The 25,560-nt window shown below is 47.9% G+C and overlaps 1 protein-coding gene across 1 annotated transcript; it reads left to right on the forward strand.

The window, feature by feature from the left end:
* The first annotated feature begins 379 nt into the window (after nt 1–379).
* Nucleotides 380–25,560, forward strand: LOC149326123 (uncharacterized). The gene is made up of 3 exons (XM_089565127.1): nt 380–1,763; nt 21,573–21,742; nt 25,520–25,560. The coding sequence occupies exon 1, from the start codon at nt 413–415 to the stop codon at nt 1,646–1,648; it is 1,236 nt and encodes a 411-aa protein (XP_089421253.1). The 5' UTR covers nt 380–412; the 3' UTR covers nt 1,649–1,763; nt 21,573–21,742; nt 25,520–25,560.

Consider the following 25,560-nt stretch of genomic DNA (forward strand, 5'->3'; position numbering starts at 1 on the left):
CTTGCCCTGGTTTTTAGGCCTAACTGGCGCTAAGGTGTCTTTTTAAATATTTCAATGTCAAATTATTGCCTTTTCACCCTGGTGTCAATAGGTATTCTATTCTGTTTTACATCGCCCACGAGCAATTCATATTAGTTAGAGATGTTTATGGTAGCTGTTTAATTGGCTCGCCTTACATGCTTATTGTCATGTGTTCTTGAAAATGTCACTGTACCTGGTAATCTTGGCATGTGTACATATGTAAATAAAATTTTTTCTAATCGTCTTGGTAGATTGCAACCGTGATAAGCTGTAGAAAGGAAGTGATCGGCTTCGGTGTGTGTTCCGGCCGCCGGCTTGCGTCGGTCGCCGGTGTGTGACCTTTCGACGTACTCTTTTGTTAAGGTGTCCTTCGGCTGGCGGGCGCCTCATTATGGCGAGCCAGCCACCTACAAAGGCTCTGGCCTTTGATGTTGTCGTCCCTGAGGCGGCTAGTCCGGAGGATGTCGTCGATGCGACAGCCTCCGTAGTTGGATTGGAGGAAGTGTACTGCGTCCAGCACTTTGGTGGACGCAACTACCAAGTCACTGTGAAAAGTGAAGCCGCCATGGCTAAAATAGTTGAAGCTTCCTGCCTCACCATCGGCAAGGTACGCGTCGCCATCGTTCCCCTGAGCCCGCAGGTGACCCAGGTGACTGTTCCTTTTCTGCCCGCACGTGTACCCAGTGACGCCCTTGCCAAGGCTCTCTCCGCTTTTGGCAAGGTGCTGCACATTAGTCGCGGCGTCATGGGATCGCGTCCCACTGTCACCACCGGGACCCGCTACGTGCGAATGGAAATGAAGCCAGAGTCACCCGTACCCAACTACATCAAGGTCGCGGGCCACCGCGTGACGTGTGACTACAAGGGCATGCAGCGGGTTTGCCGGCGTTGCGGGTCCACTGCGCACTTCAGGGCACAGTGCACGGCTCCTTTCTGCGCCCGCTGTGGGGTCTTTGGGCACCAAGGCCAGGGTTGCGTGCTCCCATGTCTTCGTTGTGGTGATCCGCACGCTACTGTGGCGTGCGCTATCAAGCCCTCGTACTCGGAGGCTGCGGCCCGCCCTGCGCCCCCGCAGGCCGCTCAGGGAGCGGTTGAAGCCATCAAGGAGACCGGCGGATCCAACACCGCCGCCGTTACGGGTGCTTCCGCTGCGTCCCAGCGTAACTGCGTTGAAGAGCCGGAGTCTGCTGTTGATGCGTCCAGTGCTGCACCAAGCGAGCAGACAGTAAAGGTTCCTGCTGCGTCAGCCTCAGTCTCTCCGAGCGTCCCTGATGACACAGGGGCCGAGCCTACTGTGTCCCTGGAAAAATATGAGGCTGAGAACGTGCCACCCTCAGAGCCCGCGCTAGAGCCCGCGGCCAGCGTTGCGGTTTTGAGCAGGGACGCCGACATAGCTGAGGTCGACGGTGACGACAGCAGCTTGACGTCCTCAGCCTCTTCAGTCAACCTCGTCATTGACGAGACTGTCATCACGCCTGAGGAGGACCCGACGCCGCCGTCGCCGTCTTCGTCATCGCTTGTACGGGAGCCAAGATCATCTCCAGACGCTGACCCTGTGCAGTCGCCGTCCCCTTCTACATCAAGGATCAGCGCTAGCACTTCTAGCGAACAGTCGTCGGATATTTAGATGGTCGCTTTAAGTTAGAGCTTAAAGCGTCCACATGCGTCGACTACGGACTCGGACAATTCTGCTGGTCGGCCAAGGAGGCCTCGTGCCTCCTCTGGTCCGACCCTCCGCAAAAGTGAGCTGGTTTAGCGCCGTTCGCGGCGCGCTTTGTATTGCCTAAGCATCGCGGCTGTTCAGGTTTCATTTTTTATTTCCAAAATGACTAACCTTCAAATTATTACTCTTAACGTGCAGGGGTTCCGCAGTGTTTTGAAGCAGGCAACGGTGGTCGCATTCGCTCGTTCCTCGGGTTGCGATATCGTCTGCCTGCAAGAAACCAATTTTTTTCGTCTCAGTGACATGTTGAAATTCAAATAGGTTTGGCGTCGATGCCTTCTTTTCGTACGCCAGCACGCGTTCTAGCGGCGTTGGCGTTCTTGTTTTGAACCGCTCACTTTTGCGCGATCATCATGTTATCTACGATGCGCTTGGACGCGTGTTGGCGTTCGACTGCACGTTTAACGCACTTCGCCTGAGAATTCTTTGTATTTATGCGCCTGCGCATTCCAATTTGGCAAACGCATTCTTTAAAGATTTAGATGTGTATTTTCTTGGAGGGCGTAATCTTCTGATGTTGGGCGATTTCAACTGCGTGCTCGATACGGTCGCCGATGTGCAAGGCCCTGGTAGGGGTAGGCCAGGCTGGAATGCGTGTGAGTTGCGCCGCTTAGTGAACCATTTCATGCTCACGGACGGGTATGAGCTCCTCTATGGCAACGTCTTTGTGTGGACTTGGCGTCGCGGGTTATCGTCGAGTAGGCTAGACAAGGCGTACGTTCCGGCGAGCCTTTCGCGGTCAGTGTGTGTAGCTAATGTACTGACGCTGCCATCCTCGCCGATGCACATATCAGACCACCGCCCTTTTCTTCTATCACTTAAGGTTCCGGCGCCTGCAGTATCACCTCATAGACCATGGCGGTTGGATGTACGCATACTTCACGACGCCAGCACTAAAGACGGGTTCACACGGGCCTTGCGTTTTTCGGTTTTTGGGGCGGTGCCTGGTGACTGGGACCGTCTGAAGGAGCAGTGGCGTCACCATTGCGCCGCATCTGGTCGAGCCCTTAGGGCTCACGTGTCAGATGAGGTGCGTGTGGTGACGGCGAAGCTACGTATTGCTCAACGCACCCCGTCGCCTTCGTCGCTTATGTGCGCATGGAGAGAGGAGCTTTCGGAGCGCCTACAGCGTCTTTTACGTGCCTCCTCTTTGACAGCGGCTGCATGGCGTTGTCGACGCAGTCCAGCTGCTCATCCCGAGGTGCTTCGGTTGGGCCGCCAAGAGCTGTTGTACACTCAAGGTGCCCCTGCGTTTACATCTTCCGCCGGGGCTACGTCCCAACCAGGTGGCAGGAATTTCAGTGCGTTTTTTAGCCATTTCAGGGGTATTGCTCAGTCGGTCATTCTAGTTGATCGCAATGTCGTTTCCGCAGCCCCATTTTTAGCAGGCTTGCCGCAGGTTTCCACTGAACTCCATGACGGCCTTATGGCTGTGCCAACAACAGTTAGTTAGTTTATGGGGTTTAACGTCCCAAAGCGACTAAGGCTATGAGAGACGCCGTAGTGGAGGGCTCCGGAAATTTCGACCACCTGGGGTTCTTTAACGTGCACTGACATCGCACAGTACACGGGCCTCGAATTTCTCCTCCAAAGAAATTCAACCGCCGCGGCCGGGATCGAACCCGCGTCTTTCGGGACAGCAGCCGAGCACCATAGCCACTGAGCCACCGCGGCGGCGGTGCCAACAACAGATGAAATCAAGGAGGCGTTGGACTCCATGAAACGAGGCTCAGCGCCTGGTCCAGACGGCCTTCCTGTGGAGTTCTATTTAGAATTTTGGGATATTGTGGGCCCTATTTTCTCGGAAGTATTAAAAATATGCTTTACTCAGCACGTATTTCCTGAATCATTCAAAAGAGGCCGCATTCTCCTTATTCCTAAAAAGTCTCCTATGTCGACATGTCCGGCAGATTGGCGCCTAAATTCAGATTACAAAGTATTAGCAAAATTACTCGTTCGTCGTCTACGAGCTCTCCTCCCGTCACTTATTTCCTGCCACCAGGTTTGCTCCATCCCAGGTCGTGAAATACATAGTTTATCTTCTGTAACGCGAGACATCCTAGCGTATACTTTACGACTGCGCGCACAGGGTCTTCTTGTTTCCCTTGATCAGGAAAAGGCGTTCGACTTCTTAGAGCACGAGTACATTTACGGGATGCTGGATGCTTTCGGCTTCCCACCTTCTTTCGTGCTTCTCATTAAAGAGATGTACAGAGATATTTCAAGCACTCTGTTCCTCGATGGCCGGGAAAGTACCGCATTTGATGTTCGCCGCGGCGTCCGTCAAGGTTGTCCGCTCTCCTCCCTTTTGTTTGTCTTAGCATTAGAGCCTTTCCTCTTGGCAGTCAATCGCCACTCCTTTATTAGAGGTCTGGCTTTGCCAGGCAGCGAAACGGTACGCGTCACTGCTTATGCAGACGACATCACTCTGTACTTAGCTGATGAACACAGCCTGCTTGAAACTCTAAATGTTTTCCATGAGTACGCCTCCTTGTCTGGCGCTGCTCTTAATTACTCGAAGAGTTGTTACTTTTTTGTGGGGTCTACCCAGACTCGTATTACATCTTCAATACCTTTGTAGTGGTGCGCGCAGATGCGCGTTTTAGGTGTGACTTACGACTGTGCTGGAATATGGAATGGTGTGTGGTCTTCGGTCGTCGAAGACATTACAGCTCGTGTGCGAAGGGCGCAGTCATTCGATTTGCCTCTGCTTGAGAAGCGCTACCTGGTTCAGTCCGTCATGTTCGGTGCCTTCTGGTACCTGTGCTACACTGTTAAACCACCCCTCCGTGTCATAAGGCGAGTGCAGACTACAGTTTTTTCGTTCTTTTGGTCAGGCGGAACCGAGCTTGTGGCCCGTGCTGTTCTTGGACAACCACGGGAGAGAGGAGGGTTTGCCTTTCCAAATTTGTCCGTCACGTCCTCGCTGTTAGCGTTGAAGAGTATTTTGCGTATCCTGCTAGGAAACGCGCCTCCGGCGCGAATCCTGGCTCGGTACTTTTTGTGCCCTTCTTTACGCTTTTTGGATCCGGCGGCCCCTGTTACCAGTCAGAGCAACCTACCGCTTTCTACGCTTCATCAGTGGCCTTTTACAGACATGTAAGAGCAGTAGCACCAGCTGTCAACATCGTTGCAGACCGTGTGGTGGACATTATGGGCACGCTATTGTTACCTGTTGTGCCGGCGTCTCGCCGCTCACCTATGCGCCGCGTTCAGTGCGCGCGTTTAGCGTTGACACCTCTCGCAGATCATCTACGTGACTTTGTCTGGAAACTTGGCTGGGCAGTGCTCCATACTTGTGATCGGTTAGAGCGGTGGGGTGTGTTACGCTCCAGTACCTGTCCGAATTGCCCGCTCCCGGAATCTAATCGCCACGCTACAGTCACCTGTGTTGTAGCGCGTGTCTTTTGGCGCGCGGTTCATGCGGGATTTCGTCGGCAGGGCATTTCGTGCTTCGTCTCCCGCGGCCGCTTCCCCAGCGGCCGTTTTGCTCGCCTGTTAATAGTTGCAGGTCTTTTTAGTTTATGGCGCAGTCGATGCGCCGCGGTCGCTAGTGGCTTTCGACACCGCGCTGTGTGGCCAATTCTCGGCCGTCTCCGACGGGAGCTGATCAGTTTTTTGTCCGAGGAACTCTTTTTCTTGGGTGAGGAAGAGTTTCTCCGACAATGGTCATGCCCATTTATTTCTGTAAATAACGGTCGTCTTGTCTTGGTTTTGAGGCCAAACTGGCGCTAAGGTCTCCTTTTCAATGTTTCAATGTCTAATTATCGCTTTTTCGCTCTTCTGTCAATCGGTATATATGCATTTCTATTTTACATTGCCCATTCCTGTTAGTTACTTAGAAATGTTTATGGTACCTCTTTAATTGGCTCGCCTTACATGCTTAATGTCATGTGTTCTTGTAAATGTGATTGTATCTGGTAACCTTGGCATGTGTACATATGTAAATAAAATTTTTTCTAAACTGCAGATAGTTTTTGGAAACAAAAAACGATGTTTCATAACCGGCTGAAATGACGCTGTACAGCGTGCGCACTGTAAAAAACAGCCGTCACTTTGGCGGCGAAATTGGCTAATTGCTTTTTGAGGAAAGGAAATGGCGGACTATCTCTCTCGCGTATCTCGGCGGACATCTGCGCCCCAAGGGAAGGGAGGAAGGTAAGAACGAAAGAAGAAAGAGAGAAAGAGGTGTTGTAGTCGAGGTCTCCGTAATAAGTTCGAGCACCTGGGGATCTTTAACGTGCAGATATCGCACAGCACATGGGCGCCTTTTGCGTTTCGCCTCCATCGAAACGCGGCTCGCTCGGTCGGGTTCGAACCCGGGTTTGACGGTGCCTCAGCGTCATTCGGAGAAGACGCTGCCTTCAGCGTTAATCAAGGGGTGAGGGTAGAGTATCGGCGAGGGTAAAAAAATGAACAAAATGTGCGGCCCTCTGATAGGCTGCCGTTTGGAACGTCATACGACCAGTGGCCTATCGCGAGGCCCTCGACGGCGAGGCTTGGGTTCATGGCAGCGGCTGCAATCACAAACAAACTGTGCCTGATTACGGTAGGTGTACTGCATATTTACTATGTTCGCTTACATTTTCATTTCGTTACGTTGTGTATGACACAGGCGCGGAGAGTCTCGTTCGACCCGCCGTGGGGTGCACGCCGTGGCGGCCGGCGTAGTACGTTTTTCGCCTCGGGCCCGTCGTGGATTCGTCTCGCTCTGTGCTCGCCCGCTTTCCTGCACAATGGTTACCATCACTGCAGACTCTCTTCTGTGCGTTCCTCGTGAGCCCACTCCTTTCTAACGCGAGAGGCCGCTTTGTATGCTTTGTGACGACCCCACATAATGCGCAGGTCCACACGGGACGGAGAGGCAAGAAGACACCGTATGGCTCAGTTTAAACAAAATGATGTAATCAATAATTATACATGGTACATCAGAGGCTGGGGTGTCCGAGCTTACGTGGCGACGCCGTCATGGGGGCGATGGAGGGGCTCCGGAGTTGCGATCCGTCGGTGGCTGGCAGAAACCGCGCGCCGTCCGGCTTCGGCGCTCAAGGACCCTTTTTCGTGAACGATGTCGTCCTCCGCGTGCCTTTCGTCCGCACTCGCCAGCTATATCTGCTCCGCCGGCCACGCCCGATCTCCTGTCTTCCCGACTGGAATGTTTCTTTCTTCCTCCTTTCCACGGCGGCGCCTGCGGCCCCCCGACCTCCCTCGTTGGAATGTCGTTTGTCTCCCGCCGGCAGCTTTCTTCTCTTGTCGGGTTGTCAGCCTCTCCTGTGTCCTTGTACGGCCAGGCAGCCTAATTGGGCTGGCTTTCCCTCCCGCCGGCGCCTTTGTACCATTGTACCCCTTCAGTGGCTTGCCGCCGCTGGGGGCTCCGTCAACGCGGCGCCGCCGAACGCGGACCGTACCCCTTCAGTGGCTTTGCCGCCGCTGGGGGCAAAAGATTCCGCCGAAGATATGGGCCCTGGTAGCTCACGCACGGAACGTCACACTCGCTCACCCTCCAGAAGAATGTTCTCCGAACATTTGAGTCCAGGCAGCTCCCCTTCTTTTTCTGAATCGCCTCGCGCATTCCGTCCGACAAAACACTTTTCGCTGCACACAACACCACTGCACTGCACCATATGCCGCAGCTGTCATAACTGGCGTCTCCAGGGGCAGCACTGATCTTCTTTCACAGACAAACATGAAACTCAGCACCCAAGCCTCTCCTTGCTAGTCCAAACTGGACGAAATAAATTTACCACAGTTACAAAGGAGCTCCCACTTCCAGCACAATCACGGCACAGACAAAAAAATATATAGATAACGAAAGGAAGTCGGGCATGTTCTGCATCCTGTGTAAAAGTGTTACTTAATGACAGAAAGGCTTAACTAGCAACTCCGATATCTTAACACATAAGCACATAGCAATGTTATGAGCTGCAGCATTACACAGTCTTAACCAGTCCCCAACTCCGCTCTGTTTACGCCATTAGTCCGACTTAGCTTTCCGATTTCGAAGCGGATATCGGCGTTCATGAGTCGTACCAAGTAATTCTGTGACCCCTTGTCTGCTTTGAGACTCGCGAGGGCTCGTGGCAGGAGCCTCTCTTGGCGTTATCTGCGCGGCAACCTCGCGCGCTCCTTCTTCCAGCAATGCATGAAGTAAATCCGGTGGCATTCCTGCCGTAACCTCTGGCGCTTGCCGAACAAATGCAGGAGAGGGCGTTTCTTGCGAACAATCTGCGCGCTCCGCTTCACTTCGGTCCCCATCAAAATCTGCGCTTTCCCCCTCACCGGTGCCGACTTGAGGCGATTTGCGTGTATCCTTATCAAGCGGCGGTTCACGTCTCGGACCCTGAAGTTTACCGGAGAAAGCTTCTCGACAACCTCGCACGGTCCTCTCCACCTCGTCTGGAACTTACGAGCCAACCCAATCTGTCTTTGGCAGTTTTCGATGTACACGCTGTCCCCCACATCAAACGGCGCGTCTCTAGCACCGCGATCGTGCACCTCCTTCCTGCGCTTCGCCGCTTTCTTTAAGGCCTCCTTTGCGATGTCCCTCGCCACTTGCAAGCGACGGGGGCCCTCTGGCACTTCACTAGGCTGGTCCGGGTCTCGGCCGTAGAGAAGAAAGAATGGCAATTCGCCCGTGCTCTCGTGTGCTGCGGAATTGTAGGCAAACATTGCATACGGGAGCCACAAGTCCCAGTCCCGCTGGTCGCGCGAAACAAAATGCGACAGGAACCCGGCCACGGTTTGGTTCAGTCGCTCCACCGCGCCGTTGCAAGCCGGATGGTACGGTGTTGTCTGCTTCTTAGTGATCTTAAGCAGCTCGCAAACTCTCCTCATTAGCTGCGACACGAAGTTCGTTCCCCGATCTGTGAAGAGTTGCCTCGGAGATCCATGTCGGTGCACGATCTGTTCGACAAATGCTCTTGCAACCGTGTCTGCTTTCTGATCTGGGAGTGCTACCGCTTCCGCGTATTTTGAAAGGTGATCGACAAATACTAAAATGTACCTGTTTCCAGAAGTGGTCGTGGGCAATGGGCCCATTATATCCATACCTGTCCGCTCGAAAGGAGCCGAAACCTCAGGGAACGGCTGAATTGGTGCTGGCCTGCGTCCCTTGGGTGTTTTTCTTTCCAGACAGGAATGACACTTCGCACAGTAGTCTCTAACATTCTGTCGCATGCCACTCCAAAAGTACAAACGCTCGACGCGCCTGCGTGTCTTCGCTACGCCAAAATGACCGGCGCACGGCGCATCGTGGAACGCGCGAAGAACCCTTTCTGTCCACGACCGAGGTATGACGACTCTCTCCCAAGCGGTTTTCTCTGGTCTCCCTTTCCTGGTTGGCCTCGTGCGCCGACACAGGGTGCCGTCTTTGCCAATGAAATAACCTAGCTGTTCGGGGTGAGATCATCATCATCATCATTTTATTCCAACATCAACATTACAGATGCTGAGGACCGTGAAACAAAAAGCCTCTAACTGGGCTTGACGGGGTTCACGGCCCCTAAAAATCACGGCATTGGCAACAAAACTAGAATAAAAACACAACGCATCAGACATGGGAGGATGTGGCACAAAATCAAGACATAAGCAAAACAATTACAAGATTAGTAGAGTGTTTAATGAAGTATACAATGTACGGTGCAATACAGAAAAAGGTTAGAAAGTGCAATTATTGTGGCTATGATATATTTACAAAAAAAAACAGTATTGTGGCTATGAAACAACTCGTTTGTTTAGAAGCGACGGGAGCATATTATGTAGCATCTGGTATCCATAGTTAGTGCGTGCTCGAGGTATTTCCCACAGTTCAGTACTGCGGGTATTTCGTGTTTTTCGTTTAGGTGTCAGGTTTGCTATGCCGCCTAGAATGTTTTTATTCTGTTTAATTCCGTTAGAATAACGCTTAAGGAGCATTGTTTCATAAATGTCAGGAAGTGTGATAATGTTTAGTTCCCTGAAGAGAGGTGCAGTATGACTATCGTATGCAGCGTTTTCTGTTTCTGTATCGTATTCTGTATCGTATTCTGTATTCTGTTTCTGTATCGTATTCTGTATCGTATTCTGTATTCTGTTTCTGTATCGTATTCTGTTTAATTCCGTTAGAATAACGCTTAAGGAGCATTGTTTCATAAATGTCAGGAAGTGTGATAATGTTTAGTTCCCTGAAGAGACTATCGTATGCAGCGTTTGCAACTATACGAATTGCCTTTTTTTGTAGGAGGTGAAGTTTAGTAATATTTGACAAAGTAGTTGTACCCCACACTAGGTGACAGTAGTTAATATGTGAAGTAAAAAGGGCACTGAAAATAAGGCGTTTAATGCAAACAGGAGCAAAATATCGCAATTTGCACAGGATCCCTGTAATGCGACAAACTTTAGTTGCAACTGCATCTATGTGAGCATTCCAGGACATGTTTTTTTCGAACAGAACACCAAGACATTTAACTTGCGACGCTATCTGAATATCTGCAGTGCCGAGATGGAGTATGGCCTGCGTGTCTATGTTTCGGTTTTTCGGCCTGAAAAAAACAGCTTTTGTCTTACTGTTGTTTATGGCAAGCGAATTAACGGTACTCCAGGAATGTAGTTTATTTAGAAGTACATTTGCGCGTGAGATAAGAAGCTCGGCATCAGACCCTATTAAAAGTATGCTGGTATCATCAGCGTATATGATGAATTTTGCTGTGTTGTCAATGTTTACCAGATCATTGATGTAAAAAGAAAACAGCAGAGGCCCCAAAATACTTCCCTGAGGTACTCCTGCGTGAACTGCTCGTACATCAGACAAATTATTATTGATAACAACTTGCTGGCGGCGGTATCGAAGATAGGATTTTAGCAACTGAAGAAAAACGCCACGCCACGCCGCGCCCTCTAAGCTTTCGATTATTCGCTTCAGGCCAGGATCTTTGCACTGCTCTGTGCGTAATTCGGCGGGGTCGACTACGGGGACAAACTCATCTATAGCTGACACGGCAGCTGTACGGCTGAGCGCATCAGCATTCAGATGTGTCTTTCCTGACTTGTGCTCCACCTCAAAGCAGTATTCCTGCAGCTGTAGATTCCATCTAGCGAGTCGCGAGCTAGGGTCCCTGACACTCATCACCCATTTCAGAGGATGGCAGTCTGTGACTAGCTTGAATTGGCGGCCGTAAAGGTAGCATCTGAAGTGCTTTACTGGCCAGACAACGGCGAGGCACTCCCTTTCTGTAGCTCCGTACTTCTGCTCTGTGGGGCTCAGCTGTCGGCTAGCAAAAGCCACGGGATGTTCTTTGCCCTCGATAACCTGAGATAACACAGTACCAACTGCGAACTTTGACGCATCTGTGGCCAAAACGAAGGGCAAATTAAAATCCGGGTGGCGCAACAGCGGTGCACTCATTAGCTTCCTCTTCAGGGCCCCAAAAGCATCCTCCTCGTTCTTGCACCAGCGAAAGGCGACATTTTTGGCTGTTAAGGCAGTGAGCGGCTTAGCGAGCTTGGCGAACTCCTCTATGTGCCTTCGGTAGTAACCGATCAGGCCGAGAAACTGCCGGACCTGGCGGACACTAGTCGGGGATGGAAAATCCGAGACACACCTTAGTTTCTCAGGGTCCGGTCGCACGCCGTCAGCTGAAACAACGTGCCCGAGGTATTTCACCTCGTTTTTGAGGAATTGGCACTTAGAAGGCTTCAGCTTGAGACCAGCTCCTCTTAGTCGCACCAAAACCTGCTCAATATCGCGCATGTGGTTCTCAAAACTGTCACTGTATATGATTATGTCATCCATATACACGAAGCACAGCTTCCCCAGAAGACCCGCCAGGATAACATCAGCGGTTCTCTGCCAGACAGCAGGGCTGTTGACCAGACCCATCGGCATTCTTTTCCATTCATAGTGCCCTGAGGGCGTGTTGAATGCCGTTTTCTCAGCATCTGCCGGATCCATTGCTATCTGCCAGAATCCCGCCGCCATGTCCACTACCGTGAAGTACCTGGCAGAGCCCAGCTGAGAAAGCGTCTCCTGTATATTGGGAATGGGGTATGGATCGATGCGAGTTACGGCATTTAGTTTGCGGCAGTCCACCACCAATCGATACGAGCCATCTGGCTTTTCCACCAATAGTGCCGGTGCTCCCCATGGTGACTTTGAGTGTTCGACAATGCCGCGATCAATAAGGTCCTGCACCTGCCGCTCCATCTCCTCACGTTGGGAGTAAGGAATCCTGTACGCACGTTGGTAAACGGGCGATGAAGTGCCGGTTTCTATCCTGTGCTTTATAACGCCACAGCAGCCCAAATCCAGGTTGGACGCGGCGAATACCTCTGAGTAGTCGTTCAGCAAACCAGCCAGAGCCTCCCTCTCCCTGGATTTTACGTGGGAAAGATCGAACAACGCATTTGGAGGAGCCGAAGGACTAGCATGCTCTACAGTTGCGAGTACCGTATCGGTGGGCTCATGTTTCTCTATCGCAGAGGTGAAGGAAGCCAATGTTTTGTTCTTGGGAAGGCTCAGTGGCTGCTGGCTACAGTTAACCACCCGTAGGGGCACTCTGTGGGCGTCATTAACAGTCACGAGGCACGCGGCCGCCTTCAGGCCATTACTAAGAGAGTCGACCGGTTCAAGCACTCCCACGGCGTCGCTCTCTACATCTGCAGGCACATAAGCGTACAAAATGTGCTCCGACCACGGAAGGACGACCGCCTCATCGACCAGCTTTACGGCAACCCGCGAATACACCTTCTCTAATGATCCCACTGTTTGACGGGTGTCAATATCGGTACTGCGAACCTCAGCCCTGCTCCTGTTCAAAAACGGAACTTTTGAGCCCCCCGCATTAACTTCTTATTCAGAGAATGAGACTACTACCTTCCCTTTTCTCAAAAAATCCTGCCCTAATATACCTGACACTCCGTTTGGCAGAGACACCGTGTCCGGGCATACGTAGCAGGGGTGCTCCAATGCAATTCCGCCGAGAGTGAAGTGTAACCGGTAGAGCCCACTTATGCCAAGAGGATCCCCCGTTATGCCTACAAATTTGGTTGCCATACCACCAGACGCTTCCAACACCTCGCGATCCCCTTTCCTTCGAAGCGTGTTTCATTTGTTTTTCATTTTATTTTCCAGAAAGATTCTGGCGGATTCATAGGCAAAAAGCTGTTCCTGACAGCTTGACAAAGGCCTATAAAACCACCAACGAGGCAGTAGGTGATGACCTTATGATGCAGAATATTGAAAGAAGAATAAAATATGTTTAACACACAATATATGACTACAAACATGGATAATGGCTGAGTAGAAAAATATACATTAACAAGAACGTACATTAACAAGAATGACATTTTAGAGCTTGGCACCAGTTTTACAGAAAACAGTATTAACGAAGTATCGATTATAACTTCAAAGGAAATTTACACATATTGTTTTAGAAATACAATTATGTGGCATACAAAAAAATAAGACATTAAGGCTAAGCAAATAATAGCATGAACAAACTATCCATCAAATAGTTAACCGGTAATATATCTAGGAAAAGGCACATAATACACACAATCTCGAAACAACATTATACAATTATAGCTAAAATGAGTACACTTGTGCACATCTGGTATAATTTGTAAATAAAGGTACAGCTATGTGGACAAGAATTGGTCAAGTAACTGTTTTAGTGTTGGCCTAGTTATGTGTTTGTATTTATTTAGAATGACTGGAAGATTATGCTGAAGTGTTTGCACTTTATAATTTGTGCGGAAACGAGGTATGAACCATGGATCAGTGTTCCGTGTATGAGTGTTTTTATTGAGTTCTAAAGAGGCTAATGACTTAAGGAAATGCCTGAAAGAATCAATTGCTAAATAAAATGATCGCAGGACTCGAAACTCGTAAGCACGTTTGATGCTAATTATATTGTAGGACTGAAAATATTCTGCTGTTGACGACAGGAAGTCTATATTGGCGATGTTACGAATATTTTTTTTCTGGAGTACGTATATCCTCTGGACATTTCTTTGTGATGTAGTCAACCAAACTAAATTGCAATAGTTAGTGTAGGAGGCAAACAAGGCATTGTAGACTTGTAGTTTTATTTTTGTTGGTAGAAAAGAACGGCAACGTGATAATGCCCCTGTAACTGTTGAAAGCTTTTTGCAGAGGTTATCTATGTGAGAGTCCCACATAAGATGAGAACTAAATGTTATGCCAAGTATCTTGATTTCTTCAACAATCTCAATAATTTGGCCTTCGCAGCGGATATCTTGCTCAATTTTAACTAACTTATTTCTAGCGCGAAAAATAACTGCTTTGGTTTTTGAGGGGTTGATCTTCATCTTATTTGATCGTGACCAAAATATTAATTTTTCAAGAATATTATTACCCTTTGATATAAGAGTATTAACATCACTGCCTGATAGCAAAATACTGCTGTCATCTGCGTACACGATAAATTTAGCCCCCCCCGTCAATATGGGCAATATCGTTTATATAGATGATGAAAAGTAATGGGCCCAAGATGCTACCTTGTGGTACACCAGTTAATATTGGTAGAGGTGAAGATTTATGATTGCCAAGGTGAACGCACTGAGTCCTATTTTTTAAGTATGACCGAAGTAATTCAAGAGATTTGCCACGAATGCCATAATGTGTGAGCTTAAATATTAAAATGTTGTGATCAAGAGAATCGAAAGCCTTACTGTAGTCAATAAAGAGACCAAGTGTAAAGAGTTTTTGATCAATATTTTGCAACACAAATTCTTTAAGTGATAGAAGTGCAGATTCGGTTGATCGTCCCCTTCGAAATCCAAACTGGTTATCTGAGAGCAAGTTACGCGTGTCCAAAAACTTGGTTAATCGTACAGAGATTATTTTTTCCAAACCCTTTGAAAAAACAGGTATTACAGATATTGGTCTGTAGTTTCTCGCATCATTTTTATCCCCGCTTTTATATACGATGGATACCCTAGACCTCTTCATGGCAGTAGGAAATACACCTTTTTCTATAACAAGGTTGAATATGTATGCGAGTACCGGGACAATATGCTGCAAAACGTGTTTTACGGGCGTAATCTGTAAGTTATCTATATCCAGGGCTTTGCTGTTCTTTAGATTCATAAATGTGCTGTAAATTTCATGTTCAGTTATTAAATGGAGAGCAAAACTCTCTACAGGGCTATTGTCGGTAGGCTGGACAGGAGGAAGGCAGCTGTCTTCTGCGGCAGTATCGACTAACACTTTATTGAAATGATCAGCCAGTTCTTTACCAATAAGCTCGCGGTTATTGTGTACTATTCTGTCAGGAATAACATGTTTATTTTGGCGACCTAAAACATTATTTATCACCTTCCATGCAACTTGTGGTTTTTTGCTAACGATATCAAAGAACAGGTGTTCATAATACGCAGTTTTTGCGCGCCTAAGTTCTTTATTTACTCTATTTCTATAAGACTTAAATTCTGTTAACGTTGCCAGGAACCGAGTTCGTAAGAAAGCATGGAAAAGTTTATTTTTCTTTTTAATCATCCCGAGAAGGTATGGTGTGATCCATGGTTTCCTAACTCTTTTCGATGGCTTGAAAGTTCTAAAAGGGAAGTGCATTGTGTATAGTTTTACAAAAAGTTCCATGAATTTTAAATATGCTTCATTTACATCAGTAATTGTATATATAACTGACCAGTCCTGCGCACCAATATCTCTTTCGAAAGAAAGGAGAGCCTCTTCAGAGAGGGACTGAACTGTAACTATGTCTCGTCTGTAGGTTCTCTGCCCAAGTCGGTTACAGTAGAACATAAAGATTGGACAGTGATCACTAATATCAAACGCGATTGTTCCGGCATGAGAAATGGTGTTTTCAATATTTGTAATAAAAAGGTCAAGAGAAGTGGAAGAAGAAACCGTCACTCTTGTGGCCGATGTAATTATGTTAATAAAGCCAGTTGAATAAACAGTGTTGTTAAAGTCTTGTGCATTCGAGCTATCACTGCAAACGTCTGTGTTGAAATCACCGCCACAAATCAGCGTAAAATTGCCATCGGAAACAAACTGCAAGAAGTTTTCAAAAAAATTCATGAACTCCCTTAAATTGCCCTGTGGAGGGCGGTAAACAACAGCTCAAGGTTCTGCTTTAAAGTTAGGATTTCATAGTCTGGCGTAATAATACAATATTCAGAGAGAAGTTCGTAATCCCGAGTAGGTTCAACGTAAATTGCAACACCACCCCCTTTGCGGTTAGTGCGATTCATGACAAAACTCTTATAATTGTCAAAATGAAGTATGTCGCCCTCATCATAATACCATGTCTCGGTCAACATTATTATGTTATATGAAAAAGAAAACTGACTTAGGAGATATGTTATCATGCTTTCCGGGTGCGGAGCGTGCATTAATGTGCAGAGCTGAAGTATACGATGCAGAGGGAGAGGGAACTGCTTGAGGTAAAACAAAATTGTAATATTCCATTGTCAATTTTTTGTTTTCTTAGGGTGATTGGCTATGAGGTGGTACTGAAAATATCTTAGCAAGATCGTCTTCTTGGGCAATGGGTACAATCTCAGAACCATCGGACTGCCTTGCAAGGATTTTTCCGTTTTGTGTCCACACTGACTTCCATTTGTGTTCCTTCTTACGCTTTATTGCCATACTTAGAAGCTTCTTCAGACTGGGGCATAAGTGCTCATTCACATATATCGGATTGTCATTATCCAGTCCAATGTCGCGGTTGGTGAAGCGAGCTTTCTTTCCTTTCTTTAGTGTGATGTCACGTTTCACTCTAGACTTAAATTGTACAATTTTATTTGTTTTGTCACTGTTTCGGATCGGAACCCGATGGCAAACCTCGATATCGTCTGCAGAGATTGGTTCTTTGATGACATCACCAATTTTTGATACAATGGCAGTGATGTTTTCATCTTCTGTTTTTGAAACACCCTGGATCTCAATGTTTGCATTCCTGGAGTATTGTTCAATGTGAACGAGCTGCTTTTCAAGGTCAGCATTTTTCTTTTCAAGAGCCACACATCTCTCAAGAGTTGCCTGGTTTTCTGTGGCAAGTTTAGCATTCTTTGCTACTTCCGCATCGAGTTTTTTCTTCAGTGATTCAATTTCTTCATAAGCAAACTCAAGACTCGTTGTCATGCTTTTCTGCTCAGACTTCAGATCGCGCATTTCATTACGCAAATCCCTTTCATAGGCCTCTCGGGCCGTTTTAAATTCCTGCCTGAGATCATCTTTGAGCTTCGCGTAGATTTCGTCTTTGATTTTGGCAATTTCTTTTGCCATCTTTACACAGGAAAAACAGCCCTAGTCACTTGGCAGCAGCGACGGTAGAGTATGAAAAAGGAATACACCGTACAACATACACTGCACTAACCTGCGTAAAAACGGCAGAAACAGCGTGAGGTGATGCACCCAGGTCGTCGTCGCTACTGCCAAGTGAAAGCCGGCAGCATCGTAGGCTTCTTTTTACAGCAAGAGACAGGTGACGTCACGGCCTCTGGTGTCGATAGGAAACGCTGCTGGTCGCAACGCTATCGTCCGCTTGAGCGTCGTTCTGGTGGGCGTCGTTCCGATGGGCGTAGGCGCACGTGTATTCAGCCGATCCTTCCGTAGCCACTCGTTGTACTTTCGCAGTCAATCTGCGTAAAAACGGCAGAAACAGCGTGAGGTGATGCACCCAGGTCGTCGTCGCTACTGCCAAGTGAAAGCTGCTTTCCTTAAGCAAGGTCACCTTTGACCCCGTGTCTATCAACAATTCCATGCAACAACCATTTAACTTGCAACGCACAACAGGGCATGCCTCGTCGGCCACACAAACCACCACCACCTCATTACCCACTGCTCCCTCCCCACACTCATCAGGATGGGGAGGACAACCTAGTTTTTTGTCCCTGTATCTGGAGCCTCGCTGTAGGCTTGCTTAGGGCGTGTCTCGCCTGCTTCTCTTTGTGGCTCCCCACGGCGCACGTTTGGGCAGAACCTTGCGATGTGTCCGCGACCATGGCACGCGAAGCACGCGATTTCTTCGAAATCTCGCATACCGCGCCTGTAGCTTTGTGGCGGTCTCCGGTTTCCAGCGAATGGGCGCCGTTGAGCGCCCGCTTCAACCTGGCGTTCCACCTGCTGAGATAGCAGCTGCTCTAAGCGATCTAACCGCTCTGTCAAGAGAGAAACCTCAGGGTTGGGCACCGCTCTCTCTATGACGCGAACTCTCGCTGCGGCCGCCGTTAGCGCCTCATTTCGTTCCTCATCCAATGCGGCCGCCACGGCTTGGTCGAAATTGCTCGGCTTGCGCGAGAGCACGAACCGGCGCACGGGGTCTTGCAGACCAGCCACAAACAAAGCGGTCATTTCCTCTTTAAGTAGTTCCTCCGCGTATTTCTTCTTTAGCTGGTCTCCTTCCTCCTCCCTACTCAGCGTATCGCGCGCTAGGCGCTGAAGCCGCGACGCAAACGTTCGCACGTCCTCCCCTACCATCTGTCCGGCGTCACGGAACCTCTGTACCCGCACATGACGTGGTTCAGTGTCGAAATGCTCGAACGCGAGCTTCTTAAATTCCGCAAATGATTTTGTGGATTTTACTTTTTCGTCTCGCCAAGCAAAATCATGAGCAGCTCCTGCCATCTTACACCTCGCCATTCCCAGCATTTGAGCATCGGACCATCCCCCCATTTTCCCAATCTCTTCTAGCATGGAAAAGAAATCGCAGACTGGAACCCCTGTCTTATCTCCCGTGAACGTCGGAATGACGCTTCCTAATGCCAGCATGCTTGCTCCGAGCGACGGCTGTGGAGTGGGAGCTCCGTCAGTTAGACATTTTTTTTTCGCTCCAGCCTTCCGGTGCCTCAAGCCTCTCAAATGGGGGTCAAAGTCCCACAATCAGTCCCGTGATTCCCCTTTGATTACAATTTTGAAGTCATGAATGTCGCAGCATTCAGAGGACATTTGCTTTTGAGACCCCACTTCTGACACCAGTGTGACGACCCCACATAATGCGCAGGTCCACACGGGAAGGAGAGGCAAGAAGACACCGTATGGCTCAGTTTAAACAAAATGATGTAATGCTCCGCCGGCCACGCCCGATCTCCTGTCTTCCCGACTGGAATGTTTCTTTCTTCCTCCTTTCCACGGCGGCGCCTGCAGCCCCCCGACCTCCCTCGTTGGAATGTCGTTTGTCTCCCGCCGGCAGCTTTCTTCTCTTGTCGGGTTGTCAGCCTCTCCTGTGTCCTTGTACGGCCAGGCAGCCTAATTGGGCTGGCTTTCCCTCCCGCCGGCGCCTTTGTACCATTGTACCCCTTCAGTGGCTTGCCGCCGCTGGGGGCTCCGTCAACGCGGCGCCGCCGAACGCGGACCGTACCCCTTCAGTGGCTTTGCCGCCGCTGGGGGCAAAAGATTCCGCCGAAGATATGGGCCCTGGTAGCTCACGCACGGAACGTCACAGCTTGTTCACTAAGGTGCCTCGATGCGCGCGCCCTCTCCCCCGCTCGGAGAGGGCGCGCGCATCGAGGCACCCTATTGTTCACCTAGGTGAAGGGAACAGTCGAGCCCGTTGCAATGCGAGGCGATCGCGAGCTTGTGGCTGTTGTAAACAACGTGCTTTCGGGCTTTCGTGCAGTCTGCTTTAAGATATGTGCTTTGAGGTGGTGGTGAAAAACATTTATGGGCAATTAGATTTTTTACAGAAAGGTGATTGGGGTAGGACCCTATTGGCCCTTTCCCCTCACAGTACTAGGTGGAGCCCCTATTCCGGGGCCCCATTGGCAAGCAACGCCGCCCGCGTCCGTTGAACCAAGGCCTTTTGGCTCTTTAGATCTTGACAGCCGAGCAGGGCCGCCTCCCAGTCCTCTCTGGTGGGGTTGGGGTTGGGGGGGATAGATGGGTTGGATTGACACGCCCAAACCATGTGGAAGGTGTCAGACACCTCCCCACAGAACTGGCACGTGCCATCAAAGGATGTATTGAAATGTTTAAGCACCGCCGGGCACAGTACAGTGTTAGTGAGAATTTTGATGAGGAGGCGCTCGTCAGCGCGATCCAGACCCTTACAAGGGGCCGGGTAGCGCCGGTGCTCCTCCTTGTAGTAATCGGTGATTTGTTTGAATGTAATGGCCAGATTGTCTGATTGGGAGTGCCCTTCCAAGGACAGGGAGATAGCCCGGGGAGAGAGTGCGCGGGCGGCCTGATCGGCCTGTTCGTTTCCCTGGAGTCCCTGGTGACCGGGAGCCCAAATCAGGTTGCGTGGAGTTGGATCTTCAGATCGACAGCTATATTCCAGTATGCGCCAGAGCTCTGCACCCCATAGTGCTCCTTTGGTGCGTATTCCGCTTTTGGATTCCGCCTCTCCCTCCGTCTTTTGCGGGGACATCAGAGCGTGCCTTTACCCTTTACGCGCTCGCTCTGCCGCGCCTATTTCTATTCATCTGTCCGGAACTGCCCTGCAGCTCCGGCTCCTCACGCTGCAGCCGAGCGAGGCGGCGGCGGTTGGCCCGCTGATTGTTCTATATCTTCATGCTCCAGTGGCCGCAGTTTGGCGTGATCACTCCGAGGTCCGGTGTGTGCCTGCAGCGAGCTTTGTGAGCTTCGGGAAAGCGGGCCCCGATTTTGTAGAACCAGCATTTTGCTAGGAATAATAATAATAATGATCCTTTTATTTGTGTCATATAAAGGGCTCAGGAGGCCGGCAGTAAAAGCTGTCATTGTAAGACAGCTTCACAGAGCCACAGGCCCCCCCTTACACTAAACAGCGTTAGAGCGGCATTTTTTTTTGTTAAGAGGAGAAAAGTACAATAGATGTTCACAATTGGAAATTCTCTTTCCTGAAGTAAATGTAACAGACATGAATGCGGTAGAATTGTGGAAGAGGAGACAATTCCGAAATTACTGTTTTTCTGATGCAGTAGAAAACCAAGAAGAGATACACAGTGACGGAGCAGTCAACCAAAGGAACAATCACAAATGCAGTTTCAGTTATCCAGCAGAAATAATAACAATACATATACAGTGATGGAGAGGTAAGAATGCAAAGAAAAATGAATAAAACACACATTGTCATTTGAAACAAGGGAAGAGAAGACGGAAACTAACAAGACACACAATTGGGAAATATCGGACTAGACAAACATGGAGGGCTGAAAAGGAAATAAAGCAGCCTACAATGTTTTAAAATACTGTTGAAGTGCTAAAAATATGTTATATCTTCAAGGTGTACGTGTTCTTGATGGAATCTGTTTAGTAACCTGGGCAAGTCGTCCTGTAGTGTCTTTGAAGCATAGGTTGATTTGTAAGTTCTTACTTTCAAGGGCTCAGTGTTACCTGTCTGGTGGGCTGTAGTGTTTCCTGCAAGGTCGCTAATTATTTTAAAAATGGGCTCTTATTTATTTTTTCGTTTTTAAATGAAGCGCACAAAATGTAGTCGAACAATTCGGTAACTGGGATAACATTGCACTTGTCAAAAAGGTGCTGTGTTTGAGAGTAAAAATACCAACATTCTATTATTCTAAGAAGCCCCTTCTGCAACTTGCGAAGCCTTAGCAAATTTCCATGTATTGTAGTAGACCAGATTAAATGGCAGTAGTTCAGTGTGGAGGAAACCAATGGATTATAATTTAACATGATAATTTTGGGGGCAAGTATGTGACGATTTCGGTATATTAACCCAATACATGTTTGAAAGCAAAAAGGTCAGGCTAGACCACGCCGAGAGCCTTCGCTGCCCTGTCACCTTAAGGGAGAACCGAGTGTAATCTCTGATAGCCTACGGCACCAAGCTTACCGTATGCGTTGTCTGAGTTAGTCTTGAAATTAAGCAAGAAAGATTTTAACTCAGTACTATTAGGTGCTGCTAATTTTGTTCCCATGCAGGCTCAGGTGTGGACGACATCCACCTAGTTGCACTTGCAGTTTTCAGAGAGGAGTGCATCTGCAGAGCCACGCAGTCTGCACAAGGCAGTGGGACACCTTCTCGGAGACTTTCTTGTTTTCAAGACCGGTTATCCGCCCGGCTGCCCTCTCACTACGGAATGTTTGCACAGGTAAATGAGTATGAAATTATGGGAAGGACCCTTTCGATACAGGTTGGAATTTTAGGACCAGTAAAAAATTTATTCAAATAGTATGCTTTACTGAAAATCAAGTACTTTTTCTGCGTACGAAAAAGATAACCTGACCTCTATATAACTTCCATGGTTATTTGGGTTTGTATAGGGTTCCTCAATACAAGGTACAGGACTGGAATCTTTTCTTTCAGTGATTTCTGGTTTATGCAGTAGTGAGTAATCTGATAACTCGGCAGCTCTTAGCACAGAAAGATGACGCTATTCCTATCACGCATCATCACTTTCGATGCGTACCAAATTTGTTACATTTCTGTTCGTGTTCCAGCAAAAAACCAGCGAATAGCAGCACTCAAGTCAACGAGAGGGTACACACACACTACTGCCATACTTACAGCTGATTTAATGTAGCAAGAAAAAATTAGGTCCAGTCATCATTTCATTCCCGGTAAATCGCACCACTCTTTCTCTGTGATGCTTATCCAGGACTGCTCTCATTTTTTTTTAAACAATTTTTATAAGTGTCTCAAGCAGTTCTTGCTCGTGCCTGGACTTCCCCCTGCGAGTAATGCTCGCATAGTGAAACAGAGGCGAGCATTTGCTATAGTCCTTCACATGCAAAGCAAGGTTGCTACCTGTGCCTTCTTGCAACTTGTTGCCGTGTCGTCTGAGGCGTTCATTCAGGCTTTGCCCAGTCTGCCTGATGTATTGTTTCCCATTGGACATGGGGATTGAATACATGACCCACATTGCACACATTGTGAACTTTGTTTGGTGGTTGTTCTTCCAGGCTCGTTCTCTTGCAGAGTCGGAGCTTTTATCAAAAATAACAGATTTTAAATATCTCTGGGTTTATTTTTCAGCTGACCTGACATGGAGAAAGCAGACTGAATATATATCGGCAAAGGCATCTAGAATCCTAAATTTTTTAAAAAGGAATTTTCGGGACGCTCCTCAGAAGGTTAAGGAACTTTTATACTTCACTAACATCAGGCCAATTATGGAGTACGCCTGCGCAGTATGGGACCCTCGCGTAGTAACCTTTTGTGGCATGTTGGAACGGATTCAGAATCGTGCGGCGCGGTTTGTTACCAATAAATATTCTTTTAATTATCGAAGCAACAGTATTAAGCAAGAGCTAAACTGGGACTCGTTGGAGGAGCTCCGTTTACAAATAAAATTAGAATTCTTTTGCCGCATTTATTTAAAAAATCCTGCTATTAACCCCGAAACTTATCTGCTGCCCCCTCATTTTGTATCCAGAAGGCGCGACCACGACTGGAAAATACGTGAAATAAAATGCCGTACTAACATGTTCAAACACTCTTTCTTTCCGCACGCCATAAATGAATGGAATAAGCTGCCTCATAGCATTGTTCAATGCGAGTCCGAAGAAAAGTTCCGAGCACTGTTGTCGGAACTGTGATGTGCACCCATGTTCATCTGCTGTTTTCCTGCTTTTCCTCTTCCTGTCCTTTCCCGACCAATTGACTGATGTGAATGCTCTGTTGACCCTCTTTTTCATCCTCTGCCATCCATTCTTTCCTATCCTTCACAAAAAGTTGGCACATGCTGTACGATTGATTGTTTATGTATGTATTTCCCCCTGCAATTATGCCTGCATGGCGCTGCGGAAATGTAAATAAATAAATAAATAAAAGATGCGCGTGCAAAGACCAGATAGCTTGGAGGTGGCTGAAAACAAGTTGGTACCAATATTTTTTGACACTGTTTTCAACCCCTGGAAATTTTTATAGAACACACGAAAACAGCGCAAACTTCGCGGAGGACGCAAAAAGGGGAGACGAGACCCAGGAGCTGGCTAACAACTGAAATTTTATTGCTCTGACACATCGGTGAATATACTCATGTTCTTTTTATAGAAGTACGGGACAAGAGTCATTAAGGTGATCGCGTACTTCCATAAAAATTTTCTATAGGCTGAAAAACAGTGTTAGAAAATTTGGTGTTAAACATGGTGTTTTCACCTCCTCATGAGCTGTCTGGTCTTTGCGGCCGCATCTCTGGCTGTGAAAAAGAAACCCGCTAGACCAACCACCAAACGATGTTCACAAAGTGTTCGGCGAGGTTTGTGTATCAAGTGCTCATGTGCTGTGGGAAAGTAGGCATCGGGCAGACTGGGCAATGCTTGAATGCACGCCGCAGGAAACACATTGCGTGTGGGCACAGGAAGCAACCTTGAGTTATATTTCAGAACTGCAGCAAATGCTTACCTTTGTTTCGCAGCACGAGCATTACTAGCAGGGGGAAGTCCAGGCCCGAGCAAGAACTGCTTGAAGCATTTTTAATCAGAAGCAATGAGCGGTCCTGCCTAAGCGAGCTATCTCTCCTTAGCATAGGGAAAGAGTGGCACTTTTTACCTGGTATGGAAAGATGAGCGCATATGATTTTTCATTTGCATGTGTGCTTGTTGGAGAAAATGCTTCAAGTACGTGGATGAGCCAAAAATAAATCATTTGTAAGTCCAGCAAAAGTGTGCGTGACTTGTTCTGGTCTTGTGTCTCAGTTTTCGCAGGTTTTTTTTTGCTAGAACTTTAATAACTAGCTCGCTCAGCAATTCACATTTTAGTTGATATGCTTCATAGATTTTTCAATGTCTGAACATTTTTGAACATTTATTATTCATGCTAGTGCTGTTATCAAACCAGGTGCCTTTTATTCTGTTTGCAAATCCAAAGGCACCGAATTTCGGAACTCTAAGCAATGTGTGAGATAGTGAGATATGGTGTTAATTGAATAGACTTTCAAGCCATGCTACCATTAAATATTTCACAGTGTTCTGAAGCACTGCAAATTATCTGCAAAACAGTGCTTGTAACAGTGTACTGGAGAAAACACCTGGTATAGTTATTTATGTAAATTGAGAATATTTTTGTAATCTGTGCAGCTCGTTCAGACGTGAAGAAAGTAAGGCGCAAATCTATCAGTACATGTGTTGTACACCGTGTGCTGGTCACAAGTTCTTTCCTCCAGAGTGACGCACGGATCTGCCGGAGTTGTCCAGTTGAATGAGCTGCTTCTAATGCCTTCCACTTCCACACCTGCTGGCTTAAGACTGCCTAAATTGGTTTATGTACCGTTGCCTCCTGATCAAAGCTTTACCTCGAGGAAATCTGATGTGTACCTCCCTAGAGGCAGCCGTACCATATCTGAAGTTTTAGAAAAAAAAGAACAACTTTAAGCATTTTTTGTCTTTTACCCTGAGGATCGAGTAAGATAAGTCAATGGACAAATTAAAGTACAGTGACTATGTTGCATTCAAGTGGTAAATGTAGAGGTAACATCGTGGATATAACCTGAATGGTTACATCGACAAAAGGATGATGGAATAAGGGAACAAGACAGTGCACGTTTTGAACTGACATATTGTCAAATTTTTCCGCAAGCTGAGATATAGTTTGGCGGTGAGCTGTCGTCACAGCTTGACAAAGCCCATGCCTTGCACGCCACGTAGCAAGAGGCAGGTTAAAATTCCTTATGTCGTGCATGACACCTAAAATGCAACACATTTCGTAAGTGAAAGTTTTACAGATGTGTTATCTCGCTTTCATGGAAAAGTGAATTATGTTTTTATTGCATTTATAAGTATGTTTTTATGGCAACAAAATTGTTCCTTGTCATTTTTTGGCTTCGTGTGGCCCTTTTCTGATGCCTTCATACTGTGCAATTTTGTACACATTCTTCACACATCATCCTTGTATCTAATCTGGCTCTATACTATGTTCCGTTTTTCAGATGCCAGGGTCCATGGATGTTCTTGGGAGGAAGCACCTAAG

This window comes from Amblyomma mixtum, chromosome 10, assembly GCF_055824585.1.
Source record: "Amblyomma mixtum isolate Tamu chromosome 10, ASM5582458v1, whole genome shotgun sequence".
In the NCBI taxonomy this organism is placed as follows: Eukaryota; Metazoa; Arthropoda; class Arachnida; order Ixodida; family Ixodidae; genus Amblyomma; species Amblyomma mixtum.